General features: G+C 40.2%; 1 protein-coding gene across 1 annotated transcript in view; it reads right to left on the reverse strand.

Moving 5' to 3' along the window:
- ESF1 (ESF1 nucleolar pre-rRNA processing protein homolog) overlaps window positions 1-22,298 on the reverse strand; it is a 29,423-nt gene that overhangs the window by 1,648 nt on the left and 5,477 nt on the right. The window contains exons 3-13 of the mRNA XM_035110058.2: window positions 21,568-21,971; window positions 20,731-20,844; window positions 19,933-20,033; window positions 17,409-17,561; window positions 15,887-15,995; window positions 13,969-14,107; window positions 10,091-10,252; window positions 5,967-6,088; window positions 3,575-3,665; window positions 818-885; window positions 240-386 (exon numbers count right to left, since the gene is read on the reverse strand). Coding sequence (XP_034965949.1) covers window positions 240-386; window positions 818-885; window positions 3,575-3,665; window positions 5,967-6,088; window positions 10,091-10,252; window positions 13,969-14,107; window positions 15,887-15,995; window positions 17,409-17,561; window positions 19,933-20,033; window positions 20,731-20,844; window positions 21,568-21,971 — 1,610 coding nt within the window. The remainder of the gene's footprint in view (window positions 1-239; window positions 387-817; window positions 886-3,574; window positions 3,666-5,966; window positions 6,089-10,090; window positions 10,253-13,968; window positions 14,108-15,886; window positions 15,996-17,408; window positions 17,562-19,932; window positions 20,034-20,730; window positions 20,845-21,567; window positions 21,972-22,298) is intronic.

Below are 22,298 nucleotides of genomic sequence, written 5' to 3' on the forward strand. Positions count from 1 at the left end.
TTTCATTCTAGGAAGGTGGCATTATTTGGGCCTCAAGAAAGTCCTTGGAATTTTTCTTCTAGATCTGCCCCCCCTCCCATAAACACAAAAAAAGATGTAAAACTTTTGATTTCTGACACCAAGTTCAAGATCTGCAACTCAGTAGAATACATATTTTTTTTTTGCATAAATCGTAATGTACGGTAGTTATTGACCAACCCTGTTATTAGATTTCAATAGGAGGAAGCCCCTAGTGTTACCTGGAAGTCATCTGTCAGCAGTTCCTTCTTTTTCACCAATAGCTTCTTTTTCTTTTTGCTCAGGTTCTGCTGCTCCACTATCTTGTCATAATTGAAGTGTCTCCTTTCATCTTCCTCATCATCCATCACCAGCAGAGCCATTTCGGCCTGTTACGATCAAAACATAGAAGATCTGTTTGCACAACATTTCACCAAATATGGGCTGCAAATGTTTCTGTGCCTCATCTAAAGATTTGGGTTGCTAATGCATAATAGCAACAGCTATCATTGCCTCATTGGTGCCGAAATGACAGCCTACCAGCACACACCCCCCCCATGTAAGACACTCCAATATATAAGCATCATTAATAAATGTGAACACTAAAAGAAAATCTTCAAAACTAGATCAACCATCTCATGGTTTGTTTTTGCAACTCATTGCTTTTTGCAGACTTATTACCATGTAGTTTCCATGTTTAAGGTAAATGCAACAAATCATTCCGTCACCCAATGCAACTTTGCAGCAATGCTAACACTCCTACCCCAGGACTTCATTCCTTTGTCTAATCTTAATACTACTTCAGCATGTGATCTACTACCTTATGCTTTTCCATGTCATCTTCATTTTCTTGGGCATTTTCTTCTTTCTTGGACTTCTTTTTTGAACCTAATTATAAGCACAACACAAATAAAAAGCAAGTTTTTAAATATCCAGGTGTAACCAGATTGGCCACACTGCAAGAATGTATGCACACTCTCCTGAATGCACGCTGCAGAAGACAGTTACATTTATTTGAGGAAAGTCAGCTGTAAATCAACACGAAGATGCCCATAGAAAAGGGCCAGAGCCTTTTCCAGCTATGAGCAAGTAGAGGGAGTTGTTAGAGCAGGGGTTGCAAACCACGGGGCCAGTGAAGGTTTTCAGAGGGGCCCCTGTGCAGGTGCTCCAGATCCGAGCTTTCATTTCTTAACGAAGTAAGTCTCTAGCCCTCTTAGAAAGAGTGTTATAGGGAGAAATGTGCAGGTATCTTCTAAAGGATTTCTTTGCAATGAGAGTGGTGTAGCTACCTTTTATATTTTTCCTGGGACTGAGGAATGTTCCCTGTTGATAGGCAGCAACAGCATCAGTGTATGCGATCTTCATAGTCAGGGACAGCAGGACATAGCAGACTTCCCATGGTAAACACAAGGTTACCAAGGGTGGTTCTCTCTCTTATTTTGTATTCTGCCACCCTCCCCATGACAGCCATTTTGTGTTATGTCATACCTCACAGCAGCCATCTCAGGACCGCCAGCATTGTCTCAAAACTGAAAATGTCTCCACGAGTCAAAAAAAGCTGCATTTTATTTCTAAAATCTAAATTCAAAATCCATATTCAAAAGGATGTAATGTACTGTATTGTTTTACAGGTTCCCAATAGGTGCTTGTTAGGGGAAAGGAAACAGTTTCCTTCTGAAAGAATCAAGCTTTTAAAATATGAAGTTAGTGTGTGCTACATATAAGCTGCATTCACACATAACAATAAGTGAGACTTTCTGGCTTAATGTGGTTTATCTGAAACAAGCAGTGTACGTGCTGCCTGATTGTTCCAGTTTCTCTCCTCCCCTAGTGCGAGCAGGTTAAACAATAAAGCTACAAGTTTTAAGAAACCCTGGCTCCCTGTTATCTCTGAACCAGGCAATGGGGTTTACTGTTCCCTAGCAAGTCATGATTACCAAGTCCAAAACAAACTATGGTTTCAGGTTGGCTAGTGATCATGCTTTGTTACGGAGTAACAACCCATCCATGATCCTTTGGTCAGGCAGAACAGGAATCAAAGGATTCCTGGTTTCTTTATGCCACTCATGCCAGGTAAAGTGAGAGTGACCGGGCAGTGACCATAAGGAAGTCTGACTAATTGTTACAGGTGAACACAGTCATACGAGCAAGAAGAACCCAAATCATGCTCCAGGCAGCTTATGGAAGGGGCACCCCCTCTAAAATTATGTGCAGTATACATTACGTAAAAGCTGCTCTTTTTCTGCCCCATGTACAGAACTCATACTAACCAACTTCCCAAAGAAAGATGTTTTTCTGTCGAAGTGCAAAATTGCCCATGGCATGAAACATTTTGAAACAAGCAAACCATAATGCTGCATGTGTCTCCAGACTTGGTTTCCAGGAATCAAAAGAGAACAACAATCAAATCAATCATCTTATAAAAAACTGTTCAGGTATGATAAAACACAGAATATATTAAGTGTTCATAACAGCAACAATCCCCTGCAGTTTGTATGAACTTTGTTTTATAGGCCAATCAGGCCCAATTGCTCTCAATTTGTTTTCCGTCATCGGCCAGTAGGAAATATGCATTTTGTCTTTTGCTGAAAAAATAAATTCACTACTGAAAAGTTAACAATCAGGTTGGAACAGTCATGAAAGTATTTTATAGCAATGCCTTGGAGCCAGGCTCAGTTGTAGCAATTTGCTATTTTACTTGATGTTCCACAGTCAGCAGATTGCTTTTTTCAAACCTTAAAATGCATTTGAACATTAAATGAAACCTTTAAAACATTGTTAGAGAGAAACACAAAATGCATTACTTGAATTATTAGCTGCATATATGTGTTCAAATTCCAGCTACAACACTTAGTTTCATAAAACTCAATGGATGTTGGTTAGGGCATTTAAGAACATACTGAGGAAAATATCTGCAGTTGCCCCAAAACTTTCAGCTACAATCTGGAGAGCTGTCTGAGTTTCCTTGGCTGTTTAATAGGGATTTGACTTGTTTTAAATTGTAAGCCACCCCCTGTGCAAACTGCTTTAGAACCTTGGGGACATTTTTTCAAAGAAGCTTATGGAAGCAGCATGGAGGAACGCTTTTCAAAAGGAAGTTATAAATCTTGCTAGGGACTCAAGAAATAGCTATTTAAAATAGGCTTTCATTGTCAGGAACTATTTCAGTAAGAATCAGTTCTACAACCGTTACTTTAATGTAACATAGTACAACCACCTATCAACTGCAGAAGGGCATATATAGTTTATTTTTATTTTTCTCAACGTTGAAGGAACATAAGAATTTACTTAGCTGTAAATTCTACTCCTGTTTTATTCTCTAGATGGTGGTCTAGAATTCAGGGGTGATCTGATATCCACTGAGCTTTCTAAAATGAACCAAAATTATTCTGCTGCATGGTTGCGATCCATTTAGAGCCTCATCTGAAAGCTTGGTTAGATTCCTAAGGGTTCATCATCACATCTTGTGACTGAACGATCTTTAGGAGCCTCTGGTAAGGGAATTTGTCAACATTTCTATGAAAATCTTAGTACATGATATCTACTTGACCACCTTTCACAATAGAGGGCATCTAACCTGCTTTCCCAAGTTCCTCAGCAAAGTATGGGTCATTCAAATCAACATCAGATGGGCATTCATCTTCTGTCAGTGTTCCGTCAGCAGCCGCCTTAAACAAAACACATTGCATTTCAGTTGCTAAACACCAGCAATGCATTAGTAATAGAAGTAAATATAATATATAAACACAAAGTTTCCTAATAAAAGTTTCAAGGAGTAACCTCAGGGTGGATATTTGCAACACAGGAGGAAAGTGATTTAAAATGGCTGTTTTCACCAAAATCAAAGCCACTATAGGACTGTAAGCATCAATATGGGCTTCATTAACAATTACATGGACACATACACAAATTTCAATGCTTTATTAACTTTTGGGTGATTGGTACCATAGCTCTTTCTCCCTTCCTCAGAACCCTTCAACAGTAAGCAGCTGCCGTGCAGTAGACAACCGTCTCATACAAGAGGTAGCATTTGTTACTAACCTTCTCCTAGTGATCAGCAATTGTTCCTAAACAAATAGCACCCGCCGTACCTTTTTGTATAGAAGCCACTGCTAACTGGATAGAGCTGGAAGGTAAGTATTACCAAACCCAGGACCTTCAGCAATAGTTGCCCTGGAGAAAGCAGTTGTAGCAGAAGTTTTCTTTGGAGCATGTGGGGGGGACCTTTGACCCTCCAGATGTTGCTGAACTACAACTCCAAACAGCCCAGCAATCATGGCTAATAGTTCAGCAACATCTGGAAGGCCAAAGATTCCCAGACTACTCTTTGAGAGTAGCTGGAGACGTATTTCATTTGACTTATGTTTAGGATAATTACGAAGAGAATATATGGAAGAGTAAAGCAATACAGTGCAGTGGGTGTGTTATCAAGTGTAGATGTGAGAAATTCGGGGGGAACTTCACACTTGACCTTAAAGATCAATGCGTGGGCTGAAAAGGAAACCACAATCTCTCAGCCTAACTTCTCTTCCAAGACAAGTTATGAGGATCGTATGATGCAATCTCTCTATAATGCCTTGTTCTTCCTTGTAGGAAGTGCAGGTTATTCATGCAATAAAGCAAATTTAGGATTCAATGAGGCAAACAAGAAAAATAATCAATGAACTTCTAATAAAGACATTGAACCCGAGGTCATAACCATGTGTGCAACGTCTGGGGCAAATGCTACATTTTCAACAATCGCTGATCCAACTCAGAAATGTCCTAACAAAAATTACCTATTAGAATTGTGAGATCAGCATCTCCAAAACAAATGTACTCCAAAGCACACGTGTCTGTTCAACTGAATTCCTTGGCTGGCATGTTCAGAAATAATGGACATCCATATGGAGTCAGAGTAATAAAAGGCCAGCCTCAAAATTAAGCAATGTCTGGCATGCCTCTTGTTGACTTTAGAGAAACAATGAAAGAAAAGTCCATCATCATGGGGACACTGTCATCAGTTTTCCAAAAGAAACCCAAAATGTATATTTCTTTGAAGACTTTCCCAGCGTTAAAGATACGCTTTTAAAATTCTGCAGGCAAAATTTGCTCACCACTTAAGACTTTGGACGAAGCTACAATTCTCATCCAAGGCTTGGCAGCTCCAACATGATATTTCAGCAGCAAGAATGACCATTCCCTTTAGCAATGCAGAACTTATCAAGGACACAGGATCAAAGGAGGATTTTCTGGATAAGCTAATACACTTATTTTCCTTTAATCACAACTTAAAAAAAAAAAAATCGCAAGGCTGCCAAAGGCAATGAAAAGCGCTCAGGCCTGTTATGACTTAGTGCTACCTTGATCAATCACTTGCCTACTCTCAAGCTTTCTGTTAAAGCACTTTGAAAATAACGTATCTAAGAGGAACAGAACACAAGTTGTAAAGCTGTGTTCCAGGGAACTCATGGTTCCTTTCAGGCTTTTATCAGGGGTTCCTCAGCAACAGTGGGAAAGATTCCACATGAACCTGCCAGTACAGCAAGACAGCACCAGAGGCTCTCCTCAACATGCTTGCCTCCACTAGCTGAAATGTAGTGAATGGCGACAGGGGCGGAGCCTTTTCAGTGATGGCAACCAGAGAGGCTCACGCTGAGTTGAACTGGCACTTATGTTTGCTTTTTAAGCTGCTGCTTTTACTTTTGTTATTTTACAACATTCGTTTTTGCTGTACAATGTCCACAGCCACTCTGGAAATCATTTTTGAAGGGTATGATATAAAAAATTATTGATTAATTAATATCAAGTTTCTCGGAAGACAAGATTGCGTCCACTGTTACTAATCTTCTCTTGCCATGAGCAGCCCCAAGGGTGCCCTGGCTTTCCAAGCTATATATGCAGATATTCATTGACAGATGAGTCAACCTGGAAAAGGGTTCCCCTAAAGAAAGTAAATTTGTAGGGCACTTGATTAAAGTCTTTACTACCTTCTGTTTTTTCTTCAGTTTTCTTTTCTCTTTCTTCTTATCCAGAAACTGTTCCCATGGTGTCAGTGCATCCTTCCCTTCCAACTTGTTTCTTACCATTTCTTCAGCGCTTTCTTTAAGTCCTGAGGTCAACCAGAAAAACACATGTAGCCAAGATAGCGCAATACCTGTATCTGAAAACCTAGAGGCAGATAAACATCACACCCGCACGAAGCTACTGTCCAAATAGCAAATCAGAAAATACTACTGGTGAACCAACTGAGGGATTAGAGAGATGGAGCTGCTCTCAAGGGACTTCATTCTTACTTAGCGGCAATGTCTCCAGGACGTTCCTTTGTGGAATTCTGCAGAATGCAATCTCATCACCTTATCTTATCTTATCTTACCTTACCTTATCTCTTATCTATCTATCTGGCGCCATTATGAAAGGCTGGAGTCTCTAATATGGAATGAACACCTAGTGTGCACACTTTCTCCCTCCCCCAGTTCTAGCAGTTATTGTACTGTAGAAAAATGGACAATGAATATGGCAAGCACAGGGGCATCCCTAACAACTGAGATGGAGCTCTTCTTGTCCTCCATCAATAGTCTTGAAGTGCTCCTGGATGTGCAGCTGACTCTGGAAGCTCAAACTGCAGCTGTAGCCAAGATTGGCCTTCCTCTACTCCAGCTGGGAAGAACTGCAATCCTTTTTGCTTGTTCGAGATCTAGAAATTGTGATTCACATTATATTTTGTTTCAAGGCCAGTTGGTTGGCTCGACTTGGGGCTGTGCTCAGAAACAGTGGAAGCCCACTTCTGATTGGCTTGGCAAAGATGCAAGTGCTCTGGATATAGACTAACAACTTGAAAAATGCTCCGCCACCCAAAAAGTTTGAGAAACCATGGCTCTGGAGGCTGCACTGATGGACATCTATCCCTTTTCATCCAGGCACAAATTAAAGAGCTGCTCTAGACAGTTAACAACAGAACTATATGCATGCTGCTAAAATTATTTAATCTGCTCTGTTGTTTTTAATTTATCCATTTGTTTGATGGTGCTTTAGTATGCATTTATCACACTTTGAAGGTTAGGTCTATTTGTTTATTATACAGTTACTTGGGCTAGACTGTGGCAAAAGATAAATGAGAGACAGAAGGCTTCTGGTATAACAGGAAATCCAAGATTCAAAGCACTAATTCAGCTATTTGAGAATTATTTTAGAAAAATCAGAGAAAATTAAATATAGTGGCTCTTACTAAAATCAAGTGAAAATTACGTCAAAATAGATAGGCAGACAGAATTTATCAAGTTCTTCTTATATTAATTTTTATTAGCAGCTGCAATAACAGAAAGATCAAAAGAAGATGATGTTGCTATCCTCTACCAATGTATACTCCCAGAGGGAGTTGAAATCATCAGCCCACTAATTTAAGATTGTCATCTCTCAACTTCCCTTTTGTCATATTTGTGCACAAGGAGAAATCTTTAAGGGTAGCATTCCCAGACCTGTCAACAGCTAGAAAAAGTTGCATATCATATTGAAATGTTTGGTTGAAAGAAACATCCTCTTCCCCTAGCCCCCTCCAATGACGACTTCATAAGGCCAAAACAAAAAAACCACATCCCATGGAATAGCATACTACTTGAGTTACAAGAAACTAGAAAAGAGCATAAACCAATTTCTTCTAAAATTCAAGTTACCTATCATCAAATGTATTATCTTCTACACACACTCTTGGGCTTTCTTGTCCAGCTTCCTGCTGCAGCCCCTTGTACCCCTGAAAATTTGCTCCTGAGGGTTGAGAGCCTCCAAAATGGAGAGCTGAAGGTAGGGCAGAAGAAAAGCTGGTAGAGTGTAGCAACCTTCGATCCAAGAGTGCACTATTTTACATTTATACACATGCACACTCTGTTTGGAATAATGCCAAACCATGGTTTGATACTAAACATAGTTTAGTGCAAACCAGTTTGCCGTTACACCTGAACTGACAAACTATGGTTTGAAATGACCCTGCAAACCAAGACTTCAAAACAGCAAGGTTTGGTGTTACATATGAACCAACACACACAGTTCTTTATAATGGCCATTAAATAGAGAGCCAGATCTCCCTTTCTAAAGTTTAGCTTAGAAACAAGTAATTTTTTAAAAACCTTAACGAGGTTCAAAGCGATCATTTACCCATAAATGATGGAACTGCATGCACAGCCAAAACTTTCTTTTCCAAGTTTAACTGCAACAGCTACAATTCCTGTTTTTCTAAACTGCATCTTAAACACGGTGTGTCATGTGATGTGCTAGCAGTTTAATGCTTTTTCCAGCACAGGGAAAAATAATTCTGTCATCCAGGAGGACACACTGCCTTTTCACCTAAGACCAAAACTATCATGTCCCTTTAATTATATTTTTACTGAATGGACATGATGGGAGAAAGAGCTCCAATGAGATGATGTACCATCCTTACATAACACATATTCTGGCAACTGCAAATATATTAAAATATTATGTATGTTCATGTGAGATATATGCAAATAGGGGTTTTTTTTAGAATGTACTATTGCTATCTTTATCACCTTGTTGTGGTTGTTTTATTGAGTGACTCTTACCCACAATGAGATAGCTGGATTGAGGGACAGATATAAATACTTCAAATGAAAATAAATAAATAAACTGAATGAGTTTTCCAGATTTCTTAATCAACTGCCTAGAAAATGAAATCAATTGCTCCATCTGGAAAAGTTGGAGTGGAAGGAACAGCCTTTTCATGTAACCAGAAAGGGATTGAACTTCATCCACAGATTAGATTGTTTTAGAGACTGCCAGCCAAGTAACTTTCCAAGAACAAATGTGATTGTCTAAGGGGTGACAATATACAAAGCATAAGAAATAAAATGAGGTGCTTAGAGCAAACAGAACATATGGTTAGAGGCTGAAGGAGGCACAATATATCCCTAGGTTCATCGATTTTAAAATGCACACATACAGTCACAAAACTTTCTTATTTAACTCTTAATACTGAAAGTTCAGTGGAACTGTTGACGATAATGAACTGCAGAGCCTCCCCACAGCAAACCACCACTGCAGAGAAGCACACTGTGGACCATGTTTTCATGGTTTGTGAGCCACTGCAAGGGCAGAAATACCTTTGCTGAAAGGTAAGATATAAATCTCTTAATAAATAAACAAGAACAGAACACTACTGTAACAGGCACTGTTCATGCCTCTTCCTTCTTTTTCTCCACATGGGACTGGCTGTGGAAGTCCTTGTGTTAAGACTTTCCCAACTCACATGGAAACTGACCAGTTTCGACAGCTGCCTCAGAGTGGCTGCTCCATAATGCAAACCATTTATTGCAGTAGCATCCCATGGGATTTGGAGACGGGGAGGAGACACTGGGGCAGGGGCAGAGAGATCAGGGAGATTTTATTCACCCTGTTGCAAACTTTTTGCCTGGAGGTTTGCAGAGACACATTTCCTCATTTCAAGTTGCAGTGTAACAACACTGTGCTTTTTAGAAGCAACAGTCAAAAGAGAGCAGCTGAAAGTGACCTGTGCATGGTTTTCAATCAGAAGACATGAATTAACATTGGGTGTGCACACAACACTCAGGACTCAACTCTTACCTTCCACAGGGGTGGAGTGAAGAGTACTAAGGAGGTGGAAGGAGCAAAGAACTCCATTTGTATGTGGAGACATTTGGCAGCTGCCATTTTGAAAAATGAAACACAATCATGCTTGCATGGCATCTCTCTTCCATTTGCATATTAAAGGCACAAAGCCCCACTTTGGGTCCTAGCTGGCAACTCCATCTTTCTTGTGGGGTGGGGGAAACCACAAGGCCACAAATAGTCAAGGAGTATTCTTCAGCAGCTCACCAACCCCTAATATTATTTCCCCTAAACAGTGGTTCAAAGCTCAGCAAAAAAGGAAGCCCCAAAAGACAGAGAAAAAAGAGTGAAATAAATTTTAGCTTTGAAAAAATATTTCAGTACCTTTTGAAACAGTAACTTGGAAATTAAAATAATAATTATTAATTTGCACTGTTGAAATGGTTGCATATTTCTATTGCTGAATTTAAGCTGGTCAGTATTAAAAAAAGAGAAAGGGGATTAGGGAACACTGCAAACAGTATAAGCCATCTACCTGGAACCCATTTGATTTCCATTTCCATATCAGTTTCCTGATGTTTCTTTTCTTTTTCCTGGATACTCCTAAGTAGTTCTCTGTACTTTGCTATTTGCTCTTCATCATCCTTGGAATGTTGCTTATGTTTATCCGTGTCTGTTGTGCGCTTTACACCAAAATCTTTAAAAGAAAAGAGAAAAAGAGGAACTTCCTATAAATAAGGTATAGAAGTCTAAAAAGGAGAGGCGGCTCATCTTAAGCATCATACACCAGGGATGTGGAATCTGAGGCCTTCCAGATGTTGCTGGACTCTAATTTCCAACAACCTCAGCCAGCATGGTCAGGGATGATAGATGATGTAGTTTGTCAACATCTGGAGAGCCACAGGTACCCCTGCCATAGTCTGCACTGACAGAGTGGCTCTTCCAGATTTTATACTAGGACCTTTTGCACGCAGAGCATACCGCATCACTGAGCCACTGTCAATTACCCTGAATTTAAATAGGTCTTGTATTTGGAAATGAATAGTAGTCAGAAACACTTTTCACCAGCTCCACCTTGTGGAAAGCTAACACAGATTTTCCTCAATAATTGCATTCTTAAAATTTTATCAAAATTAAGTTTATCCTTTGGAAAAAAATATTTGTAAAGCACAGCAGACCAAGATGAAATGGAATGACTGCATAAATATCTTAAAAAATATATAGAAGAGAGTAAGAAGCATAGAATACTCTTCTCATCTGATCACACTTTTTACATTTCTATTCCAACAGCTGAAATTCATTTTTCCCCTGTTTGTGCTTAATGCCACAATAAACACACCGGCTAGAATTCTGTCATGTACCCAGTAAATCAATGAATAAAACATCAGGATCATGTTAAGGAAATGGCTGTGTATTTTTCTATTAAAAGCTTCTTTCTGAAAACATAATTAAATTCAAGAACTTTCCAAACTGGAAATACCCCAAAAAGTCTTTGGTCTAGTGACACAGCTTAAACCACCTTTTTAAAACTATAGTGTACTTTCATGTAGCCTGGAGACCACAATGAATACATAATGCAATAAAAATAAGACATTTTCTGGAGCAATAATCAACAAGAGTAGATTAAAAGTATTCTTTCTGCATTGTGATGCAGTTGTGATAAATTGTACGGAATAAATAGGAAACGGAAGTATTGATGGCTTATATGTTCAGCGAGTAACTGGAATGTTAATCTATCAGCTTCCAAGTGATATCCCATTTGATACTCCTAAAGAAAGAAAATGTGCTAGTTTATTTCATGCGCACACACATTCCACCTAATACAATTAGTTCCCTCTGTATGCCATATAGATCAGTACATCGAAAATTCACTGAAAACAACTGGGGGGGGAGTTTATGGGAATATCGAAGTCCCATTACAATGCTTAAAAAAGTTATATGGGCAATCAAACTAAGTATCTTTCAGCTATATTTTGGGTTTCTCTGTATTAAAAATCAAAGTGACAGCCCTTTGGTGTAATGGTGTGTGCTACTGTGAACTTTTTACATGCTTGACTTCCACAGATCATGCCATCAGTACAGATGACATAACTGGATATAAAAAGAGAACCCCATTATGGAACTATATCTGACCTGGGTACTAGTCCTTATCCTAATGTGAGCCATCCTGGTACAGGATATTGATGGGGAAAGCAGAACTGTCACAGCCCTCTGATTCCATGACTTGGGTTCCACCCTCTTCAGGGCAAGTATATCCTTCCTCGCCTTTACTTTTCATGTGGGCACTGTGGCAAATTGTCACACTCACTATCTCTAGGCTGTTGATACGGTAGGGATCCTGTTACTCTTTGAAGAGTGTTGTGTGATTTGCTGCCCACTTTTAACTGTAACTTCGCTGTTTGAAAACAGCATCCATGCACGCTTGTCACTTTTATTCCAAGTAATAAATCTATCCTTATTTATTTCCTACTGCATGAACTTCTTCTAGGCATTTGGTTAAAGTTAGAAATGCATATTCATAATGGATGCATGTTTTAACTGCAGCAAAAGTCCCTAAATCTATTGGGAGTGTGCACAAGAGTACATGTGAGTGCTGGATACACATGTGGGTTCAGACACACACTTTGTAAGAATGGCAGAAGATTTAAAGTTCTCACCACACTTTCTCTGTAATCCCTGAGGAAGTAAAGAAAGATGGATCATTAATAATAATAATAATAATAATTATAATTATAATAATAATATATTTATACCCCGCCCATCTGGCCGGGTTCCCCCAGCCACTCTGGGCGGCTTCCAACAAAATATTAAAATACAGATATCCATCAAATATTAAAAGCTTCCCTAAACAGGGCTGCCTTGAGATGCCTTCTAAAGGTCTGGTAATTGTTATTCTCTTTGACCTCTGGTGGGAGGGCATTCCACAGGGTGGGTGCCACTACCGAGAAGGCCCTCTGCCTGGTTCCCTGTAACTTTGCTTCTCTCAGTGAGGGGGAATCGCCAGAAGGCCCTCGGCGCTGGACCTCAGTGTATGGGCAGAACGATGGGGGTGGAGACACTCCTTCAGGTATACTGGACCGAGGCCGTTTAGGGCTCTAAAGGTCAGCACCAACACTTTGAACTGTGCTCGGAAACGTACTGGGAGCCAATGTAAGTCTTTCAGGACCAGTGTTATGTGATCTCTGCGACCGCTCCCAGTCACCAGTCTAGCTGCCGCATTCTGGATTAGTTGTAGTTTCCGGGTCACCTTCAAAGATAGCCCCACGTAGAGCGCATTACAGTAGTCCAAGCGAGAGATAATTAGAGCATGCACCACTCTGGTGAGACAGTCCACAGGCAGGTAGGGTCTCAGCCTGCGTACCAGATGGAGCTGATAAACAGCTGCTCTGGACACAGAGTTGACCTGCGCCTCCATGGACAGCTGTGAGTCCAAAATGACTCCCAGGCTGCGCACCTGGTCCTTCAGGGGCACAGTTACCCCATTCAGGACCAGGGAGTCCTCCACACCTGCCCGCCTCGTGTCCCCCACAAACAGTACTTCTGTCTTGTCAGGATTCAATCTCAATCTGTTAGCCGCCATCCAGTAAAGGGCTCAAGCCTGAAAGATGCATGCCAAATGTTATCCACAAATGCACACATCAGCTGGCAAGGCTCAGTCTTCACAACCCACAGAGTATTAAGTTTCTCTACAACTGCACGATTTCAGGAACCCAATTCCAAGGAAAAGAAACATTTCCATGAACGGTAACACTAGCCAGAGCTGCAGCAATTCAATTGTTCCCAAGGATCAAAGAAAACATATTTCAACCGCATACACAACTCCAAAACCTTGTTTACAGAACAATGGTTCATACCAAGTCACCTGTCAAATTTGCCCCTCCAGAGGTGGGGAAATAAGTTCCCTATCCATGCTTAACTTGCTTGGCTCCCAGTACGTTTCCGAGCACAATTCACACTGTTGGTGTTGACCTTTAAAGCCCTTAACGGCCTCGGCCCAGTATACCTGAAGGAGCGTCTCCTCCCCCATCGTTCTGCCCGGACACTGAGGTCCAGCTCCGAGGGCCTTCTGGTGGTTCCCCCTCACTGAGAGAAGCAACGTTACAGGGAGCCAGGCAGAGGGCCTTCTCGGTAGTGGCTCCCGCCCTGTGGAACGCCCTCCCATCAGATGTCAAAGGAATAAACAACTATCTGACATTTAGAAGACATCTGTAGGCAGCCCTATTTAGGGAAGTTTTTTTAATGACTGATGTTTTAATGTATTTTTAATCTCCTGTTGGAAGCCGCCCAGAGTGGCTGGGGAAACCCAGCCAGATGGGCGGGCGGGGTATAAGTAATGAATAATAATAATAATAATAATAATAATTATTATTATTATTATTATCAGCAACACAGAACCTTCACAAATAGAAGTACCTTGCTGTTCTTCCTCCTCTTCCTCACTTGATGAAGCCAAGTATGCTTGGAAGTCCATGTCCAGAAGTTCATCTTTTTTAAATGTTCGGCTGAGGGAAGTCACTCTCTCGTGATCTGTCTCATCCCACGTGATGTCTACCTTAAGACGGAAAAAACATTGTGCTTTACCTTCAAGTCGCACACATGTATAAAGGCTGGCTTAAAACAAACTCAATCCTCATGCTAGACCACAACAAAGACTCAATCTTCATATTCAGAATTAAAATTTATGGCTGTCAGCATTTCTTGCTGCACTCTTAAGGGATTTCAGAACAGCCCCATTCCTCAGTATGTCCACAATTTTACACAAGTGAAAAGCGGTAGTGAAGAGACTGGGGAGAAAAGAAAATATATAAAGACAAATGAGCAAGGGCTGGAGATAAACCCCAGAAATTTAGTTCAACTGCAAATGAGATATTAAAAACTGAAGAGCTAGTGGTTTCTAAGTGTTGTTTTATGACCTGGTCAGCACTCTGTGCATGGATGAAGTGTTTACTGCCTTGCCAAAGAAACTTCCTTTGAAAGAAAGAAGTAATTTGAATCCTAAAAATATATTTTATTCTTGGATATTGACCTGATGGAGATTATCATTATAACCATCATCCTGTCCTACGGTTTTAGCAGGGTGTAGAGTAGGGCTCAGTTTACTACTTTTGTATTTATTCACATGGTTCCTGCTAGGGTGTCTGAATTCCTGACACAGTCCTGTTTAAATTCAGATACAGTCTATGCTATTCTTTTCAAGTATTGCATTTGAAGTCCTTTATGCCAGTACCAGAACTTATTATGTTGATATATTGGTATTTTTTATTTGACATGTTCCCTGTTCAGAGTTAAGAGTTATTTATGTTTTTGTTCAATTATACTGGAATGCAGTGGTTTATGGAAATACACAGCAAATATCATAAACCACAGGAGACGGGGTGAAAATGGGGTCATAAAACATGAAATGGGTATATCTGAGGTGAAGCAAAAGATGTATTCTCATGTTGGTATATGTAAAATAAACTTTAGAAGTGAGATTCTCTCCTAGAATGTTCTGGTTGATTGTGAAACAAAACAGATCACTTTTAAGTCAATACAGAATTCATAAGGCTCTCTAATTTTAGCGACAGCCAATGTGGTAACAGGGTTAGAGCACTGAACTTAAGATTCTGAGTTCCTACCCCTGCGCTCCTAACATACAAATGCAATTGTATTCAGAACATGCTTTGCAACAAGCATCAGCTACGTGTCACCTTTGTTCCAGGATTTACAAAATTTCAAATGCAAGCTTTCCAATAACGAAAGGTATTTTCCCCAATTGTACTATACACACAATTTTAAATTTTAAGTATATATATATGTGGAGACTGATGCGTGCAACAAATGATTGGTTACGAAGACAGAAAAACAGAGTGCTTAGAAAATATGACTGTAAACAAATTTACACGAATTCTTTGAAAAAAATGTCTGTATCCTTTTTTGTTTCCTGAAGTGGAAGAACATGTTAATCAGATGTTTAGAAGATGTGACTAATGTGTTTGGAGTAATACAAATTCAACAGGCGCATTAAAAGCAGCTAGCACAAGGAGGGGGGGAAGCCTATGCAAAATGTATTTTAAGCTTTCTTAAAAAGAAAACCCCCAGTCAACACTGCCAAAAGCACACACACATACGGAGCGAGGTCATGAACCCACAGAAATCCAGTGCACAAGTCCCCAGGAAGATAATACATGAGAACTCCACGTTTGGCTTTTGATAACTGCATCAACACAAAATGGATCATTCCTGCCTTTCTATCTACAGTGTGATCACTGCTGTATTTACAAGCTTTACAAATTAAGAACTCGGAAAGCTAAACAAGTTCCAAAGGGCTACACAAACACTGTTAAGGTACCTTTGAAGTCGACACAGCAGCAGATGTGAAGTACTTTGGTTTATAAGCGTCCACTTCTGAGGCCACATCCTTTGGCTCGTCATCAAATGTCACATCATCTGGAATGAATCTTAAAAGCCAAAAAGAAAAGGATTTTGTTATTAAAACAGATACAAGGAGGGTTCAAAGGAACAAATGTTGATAGGCCCAGCCTCTCTCTTAATTAATATTAGCTGTTATTAGAAGTATTAGAAAACAGTTGCTGTTCGGTCCATGGTTTGGGTGAAGAGGTCAGACAAAAGTGTTATATTTCACTCAGCACAGGGAATGTCTGGTCAGCTCCAGTTTAACCCCACTGAAAAAATGGTGACACCCCAATTACTGTTGCTGAAGGGGGGGACCATAGCTGCCAAGTTCTCCCTTTTTTAAAGGGAAATTTCCTTATGCTGAATAGGCTTCCTCGTGAGAAAAGGGAAAACTTGGCAGCTATGGGGGGGACCCGTAACTCACAAGGCCTCGAAGGGTAGGAAGCCAGTAAAGAGGCAATAGCTTAGTGGAAGAGCACAGATGTTGCACATGAAAAATCCCAAATTCAATTCCTGGAACCTCCAGAATCTTGGGAAGCAGAGCTGGAAAAGATCTGTCAAAGAGACCCTGGAGGCACACGGCCAGACAGAATAGCAGACTATACTAAGTTACAACAGACCATTGGTGTGACTCTTTTTAAAAGGTAGCTAAGTATGTTTAAGGTTCAGTTTATTTTATTTATTAGTTAATTTTATATATCACCCTTCATCCAAGGATCACAGGGTGGTAGCTGTATTGTTGGTTAAATGTTTAATGGTTATTGTATGTTTAAAAACCAATCAAAAATTGTATTTAAAAAAGGATCACATGGTAGTTTACAGTATAAAAACCACAAAAATACGGAAGATAATAACAAACAAAATCATAGCTCCACCTCTCTGCAGTTGTCACAGAAAGGACTAGTTAACAACATCAGCACTGAGAGCTGTGAATTAACCATCCTCTGGTCAAACTGTTCAGCATTTCAGTTGCTTTCAAAGCAAATACTCTCCCCGATATCCAGTAAAACATCAACTCCAGTGATGAGTGTCAGAAACTTAGGAGGGACATATTTAATGGCTCTCTGCTTATAGCATTGACACTGACAGTGAAGGAGCATGACACTCTAAAAACGTAAATTCAATTTTGGATGCAACATTAAAACACAACTTTAACTGTGTTAAAAAGCACCCTAATATTCTAAAGATGCAAGCCACAGAATTGAGTCTGGTGTGGAAAAGGTAGCTCCAGTGCTTTAAAACAAGATATAAGGGAGCCAGAGTGTGTCAAGCACTTGAATGTTCCGCTGGAATTGAGAAATCTGCGTTCAGATTCAGCTTGGCCATAAAACCACTGGGATGCTAGGGAAAAGGTAAAAACTTCTGCCTCAGGAACCCTCTCTCAAAAAGAATAATAATAATAATTAACAATCTTCATGAAGCTGTTGCAGGAGGAAAAGAAAAAACCCCCACAATACCTCAGGTCCACGAAAGAACAACTGCTTTCAAATTCCAATCCATCACATTCTTCATAAATTTTGTTGGCTGTTTCGGGAGTGTCACACTCTACAACCGCATAGAAATACTTCAGTCGCTTGAACTGATAGTCTCTCAGTTTTTCCTTATAAATGCTTTAAAGGAGAGAGAGAGAAATCAAGTAAGGCTAAAAAAAATAGCTGTGTGGCATAAGAGTATATAGCAACACATGAAACTCTTCATGATTATGACCAAATATCAGACACTAGTGCCACAATGCTGGACTCAGAGAGCTAACAAGGTATTTTGTATCTTAGGAATATGTTATGATGTACTTTAGAATCTGAGTTCCTTCACAACTATGGATACTCCAGAGCAGCCTTCACCAGCCTGGTGCCTCGTGATATTGTTGGACTCCCACCAGTCCCAGCCAGCATGGGAAATGGTCAGGGATGATGGGAATTGGAATCCAGCAGCGTCTGGAGGGCAGCCGGTTGGGCAATGTTACTCTATAGAGTCATGTGCCAGGATATTTGCAATACTCGAAGGAACTGTATTCGAACAAAAATGGTTGTTTTTACATTTTTTCCCCTTTGAACAGCAGCTCTCATGCTATATCTCTTGGAACTCCCTTGATTTGCAAAAGCATCTTGCTTTGCGGCATCAGGAGCTATCGTTTGAGACATAGAAGTTCAAAGGTACTCTGAACACAGCGAACTATTGGTGAAAAACTTTAAATCCCGACCCAAGTTTGCCAGTCCCTCCTAATGAATAGTTACCCAAACCATGGTATGAAGTCAATGCAGAAGTGGCCCTATTCAGAAGTGAGCATGATCTTAAACTTATCGGCTGGTCAGGAACTTAGCGCTAATAATACAGCCTTCTTCAGTCTTGGATCCCTGGATATCGTTGCACTACAACTCTCATTAATCTCTGATGGCTAGGCTGGATGGGAATGATGGAAGCTTAAGTCCAGCAACATCTGAGGAACCAAGACTGAAGCCTTCTGGACTAAAAGAACTGAAAAAGAAAAATCAACATGCAGTAGTTTTGGTCTCCCCATACAATTCTATCGGCCACTATTTACAGAGAAAGCCACATATAGGGATTTACATTCCCTAAGTTTCCCCAATTACTTATCAGCATTATTATAATATCACCGTATAACTACATGGCATTTGTTCCAAGGGGCCTCTGGTCTGAGAACAGAAAGCAATGAATGAACAAAAGTAGCCATGCTGTTTGTGTTCTCTGAAGCACCAAATGTGCTGAAAATGCTAAACAAAGGTAAAGCTGCATTATGGTAACAATTAAACTAGCAATTTTTCCCTTTTCAGACTTTTAGAACTGATGGCATATCTATAGCAGCAAATTGGTAGTGTTCACCCAGAGGGAGAAAGGTTCCATCTAGTGGTGGAAATTCATTGTGCAGTATCATGTCAATACTTGTCGCTTTGATACGCCAGGGTCATTCCCCGCTCATTGTCCACCATCACGAATGCAACATGCAGCTGTAGTGTTGCTCAACTGGTCAGTCCTGCCTGCTCCACAAGAAGCAAACAATGTTACCTGCAAACCAGAACTTGTGTTTGTTTCTCTATACCAGGTATGTCCAACAGCTTGATCGGGATCGACTGGTAGTCGATCGCGGACTCCTTTTCCTTTGCTTTTGCCCAAGAGCACCTGGCCCCGCCCCCTCCCCTCGCTGCATTTTCTCCTTTTCTCTTGAACGGAAGACAGAGTTTTAGCTGTGAGGCAGACTGCTTCCACAGCGGTATTTCGGTGAGCAGCTAATCCCCCTCCCCTTAATTGTGCCCCCCCAACGGAACTTTATTCCCTGAACCCCACTAAAATGGAGCATTTCCCACCTCTAAAAAAAGCTTTGACCTGAACCCCAATAAAACGGTGGTAGATCACTTCCAGTTTTTAGCTCTGTGAGTAGATTGCAGTCTCCTGTAAGTTGGCCACCCCTGCTCTATACAAACCATGAGTGAAAGCTCAAGGAGAAAAACCAACTTTGAGTGCTGATTCACACGTAGCACCAAGCTAAGCCTCTTGGTTTGTTTCTCCCAGAGGTAAGCAAGATGTGGCAGAGCAGGAGCAACTGGGCAGTATGCACAGTGAACCATGGTTTATACCAGACCATTATGGCTTACTGTTACATGTGAACCAAACTAATGTGAGGTCTGCTATATCCCAAATGCTTTGGTGTTAAGACAAAGTTTTTGAAATGAGATAACAATAGAAAAATAAATATGTTAAACTAGAATCATTCCGGTATTGATTACTAACTTTAATTCTTCCTAGGATTTCAAAGGAGTTCATTTATTATTTAGTATATTTATTAAATGTATATACTGCCCTTCATTTGAGGATCACAGGGCGGTTTAAAATATAAAAACACAGAAGTACATAAGATAAAAACAAACAAAAACAATAATCCTTCCCGGTTCATTGAATTTCAATAGCGTGTGTGTGTGTGTGTGTGTGTGTGTGTATGAATGATTGTATGTCAGGGTTAAACACCTGTCATTCTCTGTGACATCTTCAGGAAGGCTTAATAGTTCAGTTGGACCGTTCACTTCCTCCTCTTTCATTCTCTCTTTCCCAAACTCTGAAGGATAGATCTAGAAACAATAAAAAGTGTGCATGACATTGTATTAAGTGGCTTGAGAGCAGCTTGGGCTTAGGTTTTAAATAATAAATTCCCCATCTTTCCCTTCCTCCTAAACTATGATTTATACAATGAAATCCACTACTCACATTGCACTATGAATAGGTCTTTATGCATGAGGCTCAACTGACACAGACAGCCGTTCATGGTAGAACACCAAAATGTCTCAACTTTTGAGTGTTCTGCTTCCATGCCTCAGCAGTATGCATTTTCCACAGAGTTCTATACTAAAGGATTCATTATGGATTCCAGAGAAAAAAGATTTGCATTTATTGCCCAGTTAAGAGCATTCAGTGAACCTGTGCTGCAGAAATGTCAGCTTGCTCTAATATAGGAGTGGGAAACTTATAGACCTCCTGGTGTTGTTGGAATTCAAAGTCCCATCAGCCTCAGCCAACATGGGCAGTAGTGAGAGATAATAGGAGTTGTAGTCTAGTAACATATGGAGGGCCACAGTTTTGACACCTCTTCCCACACCTTCAGTGCAAGTCTAACCAAGTATTTCCACTGAACCACCACAATTTCCAATTTCTCCAGCACAACCCATGCTAGTCTCACAGTTGCAACTATTTGCAAAAAGATAGGTGGATTCCTTCGCACTTCCCCAAATATGCATTATTTGGACTCTGCTGTTGAAAACAAGTGCTTACCTTTACAGAAAATATAAAACCACCTTTAGGTGTAAAGGAATTAAGTAAAGCCAGTAGGTCCTTAGCTTTCAGTCGATCCCAGTCCATGTTGCAAACTGCCAATCTATGTGTGATCTGTGTGCAAGAAAATAATTTCACAACAGCTGCCTAGACCTTTAAGGTAACACAATAGACTGCATATATCACCCTAAGTAAACAAAAATGCACAAAGAGGACTCACAGTAGAGTATGAGCACGGCTACAGAGCTTTCTGCCTTGGAGAAGAACCAGAAAACATATTGACTTTCCTCCTCCAGTAAAAGATCATATACCTTTGGCTGGATGTTTCCTCTTAATATATATACACATAGACATCAAGCCAGGCAGACAGTTAACCATTCTTGCCTAATCCAAGGAAGGATAAGAACCCAGGACAGTAAGGATAAACTGTTAAATCCACAAAGGCAAAACTAAGGGCAGAGGGTACAGAACCAGAATTTCAACAGAGGTTCTGCAACTATTCTGAGTGGCTCCTGCTTTAGTTTTAGCCTGGCTGACAGTGAAGTTGCAAAAACTTCTGCTAGAAGCACTGAAATTTTAAATGTGTTATATAGAAATATTAGAAAAACTCTCGTTCCATATATGTTAGGCCTTCCCTCCACCCCTAAAGAAAAAGTGAGCTGTAAACTTGCTGGGAATGTGGGAGGCTGCAATCCTATGAACCACTTACTTATGGCCTTGCTTTTCATGAGAACTGGCCTTGAAATAAGGCAAGAAATGAAAAGCACTCTCTCTACAGAAAGAGCTACTTAAAAGATAATTATGTAGTTACGTCTTTCAAGATTCCTTGAGCCTTACCGCATCTGCACGAGGGGCATCTTTAGCCAATTCTCCCCATCCATGTTCAACTTCAGGCTCCTTTGGAAATATCTCAGCCAAATCTTCCTCCTCTTCATCATCATCAGAGCTGGTTTCTATATTGCCTTTCCCCCTTGCCAAATCTGGCCCACTGTCGCTTTCATCTATCTCACTTTCATTTCCTGTTTCTTCTTCATCTTCTGAACCACTTTCTTCTCTCATTTCTCCCTCCTCTCCCAAGGTGCTTTCCTCTTCCAGATCCCCGCTATCTTCTGATTCACTTCCCTCTTCAGTCTCTTCACCACCTTCCAATTCATCAAGATCAAAGTGCTCCACATTTTCACAAGTTTCCTTTTGCAAGCGATGTTCATTAATATGGTTGCTGAAAGAATCACCTTCCTTTCCTAAATGAAGGAAAAGGAATACATTTAAACATACACATGTACAATATATATTTCCCAAATCTGAATTACGGCTAATTATCCTTCAGACATGCAGAGTGTGAAGGAGAATGGAATATTACTAAGATTTTCAGTGGTGACTGAGATGTTCATTGATCAAATTGTAGCTTACAATAGCATGCATCTAACTATCTGGGAAACCAAATGTCCAAGACTACCTGTCAAGTGGCAAAATTAATTCTATCACACATGAAAGTGGGCAAATTCAGTAAGAAACCATTTTTTTAAATGTAAATGTTTTTGATAGCACATTTCTTTAGGGAGGAAAAT

This window comes from Zootoca vivipara, chromosome 3, assembly GCF_963506605.1.
Source record: "Zootoca vivipara chromosome 3, rZooViv1.1, whole genome shotgun sequence".
Classification (NCBI taxonomy): domain Eukaryota; kingdom Metazoa; phylum Chordata; class Lepidosauria; order Squamata; family Lacertidae; genus Zootoca; species Zootoca vivipara.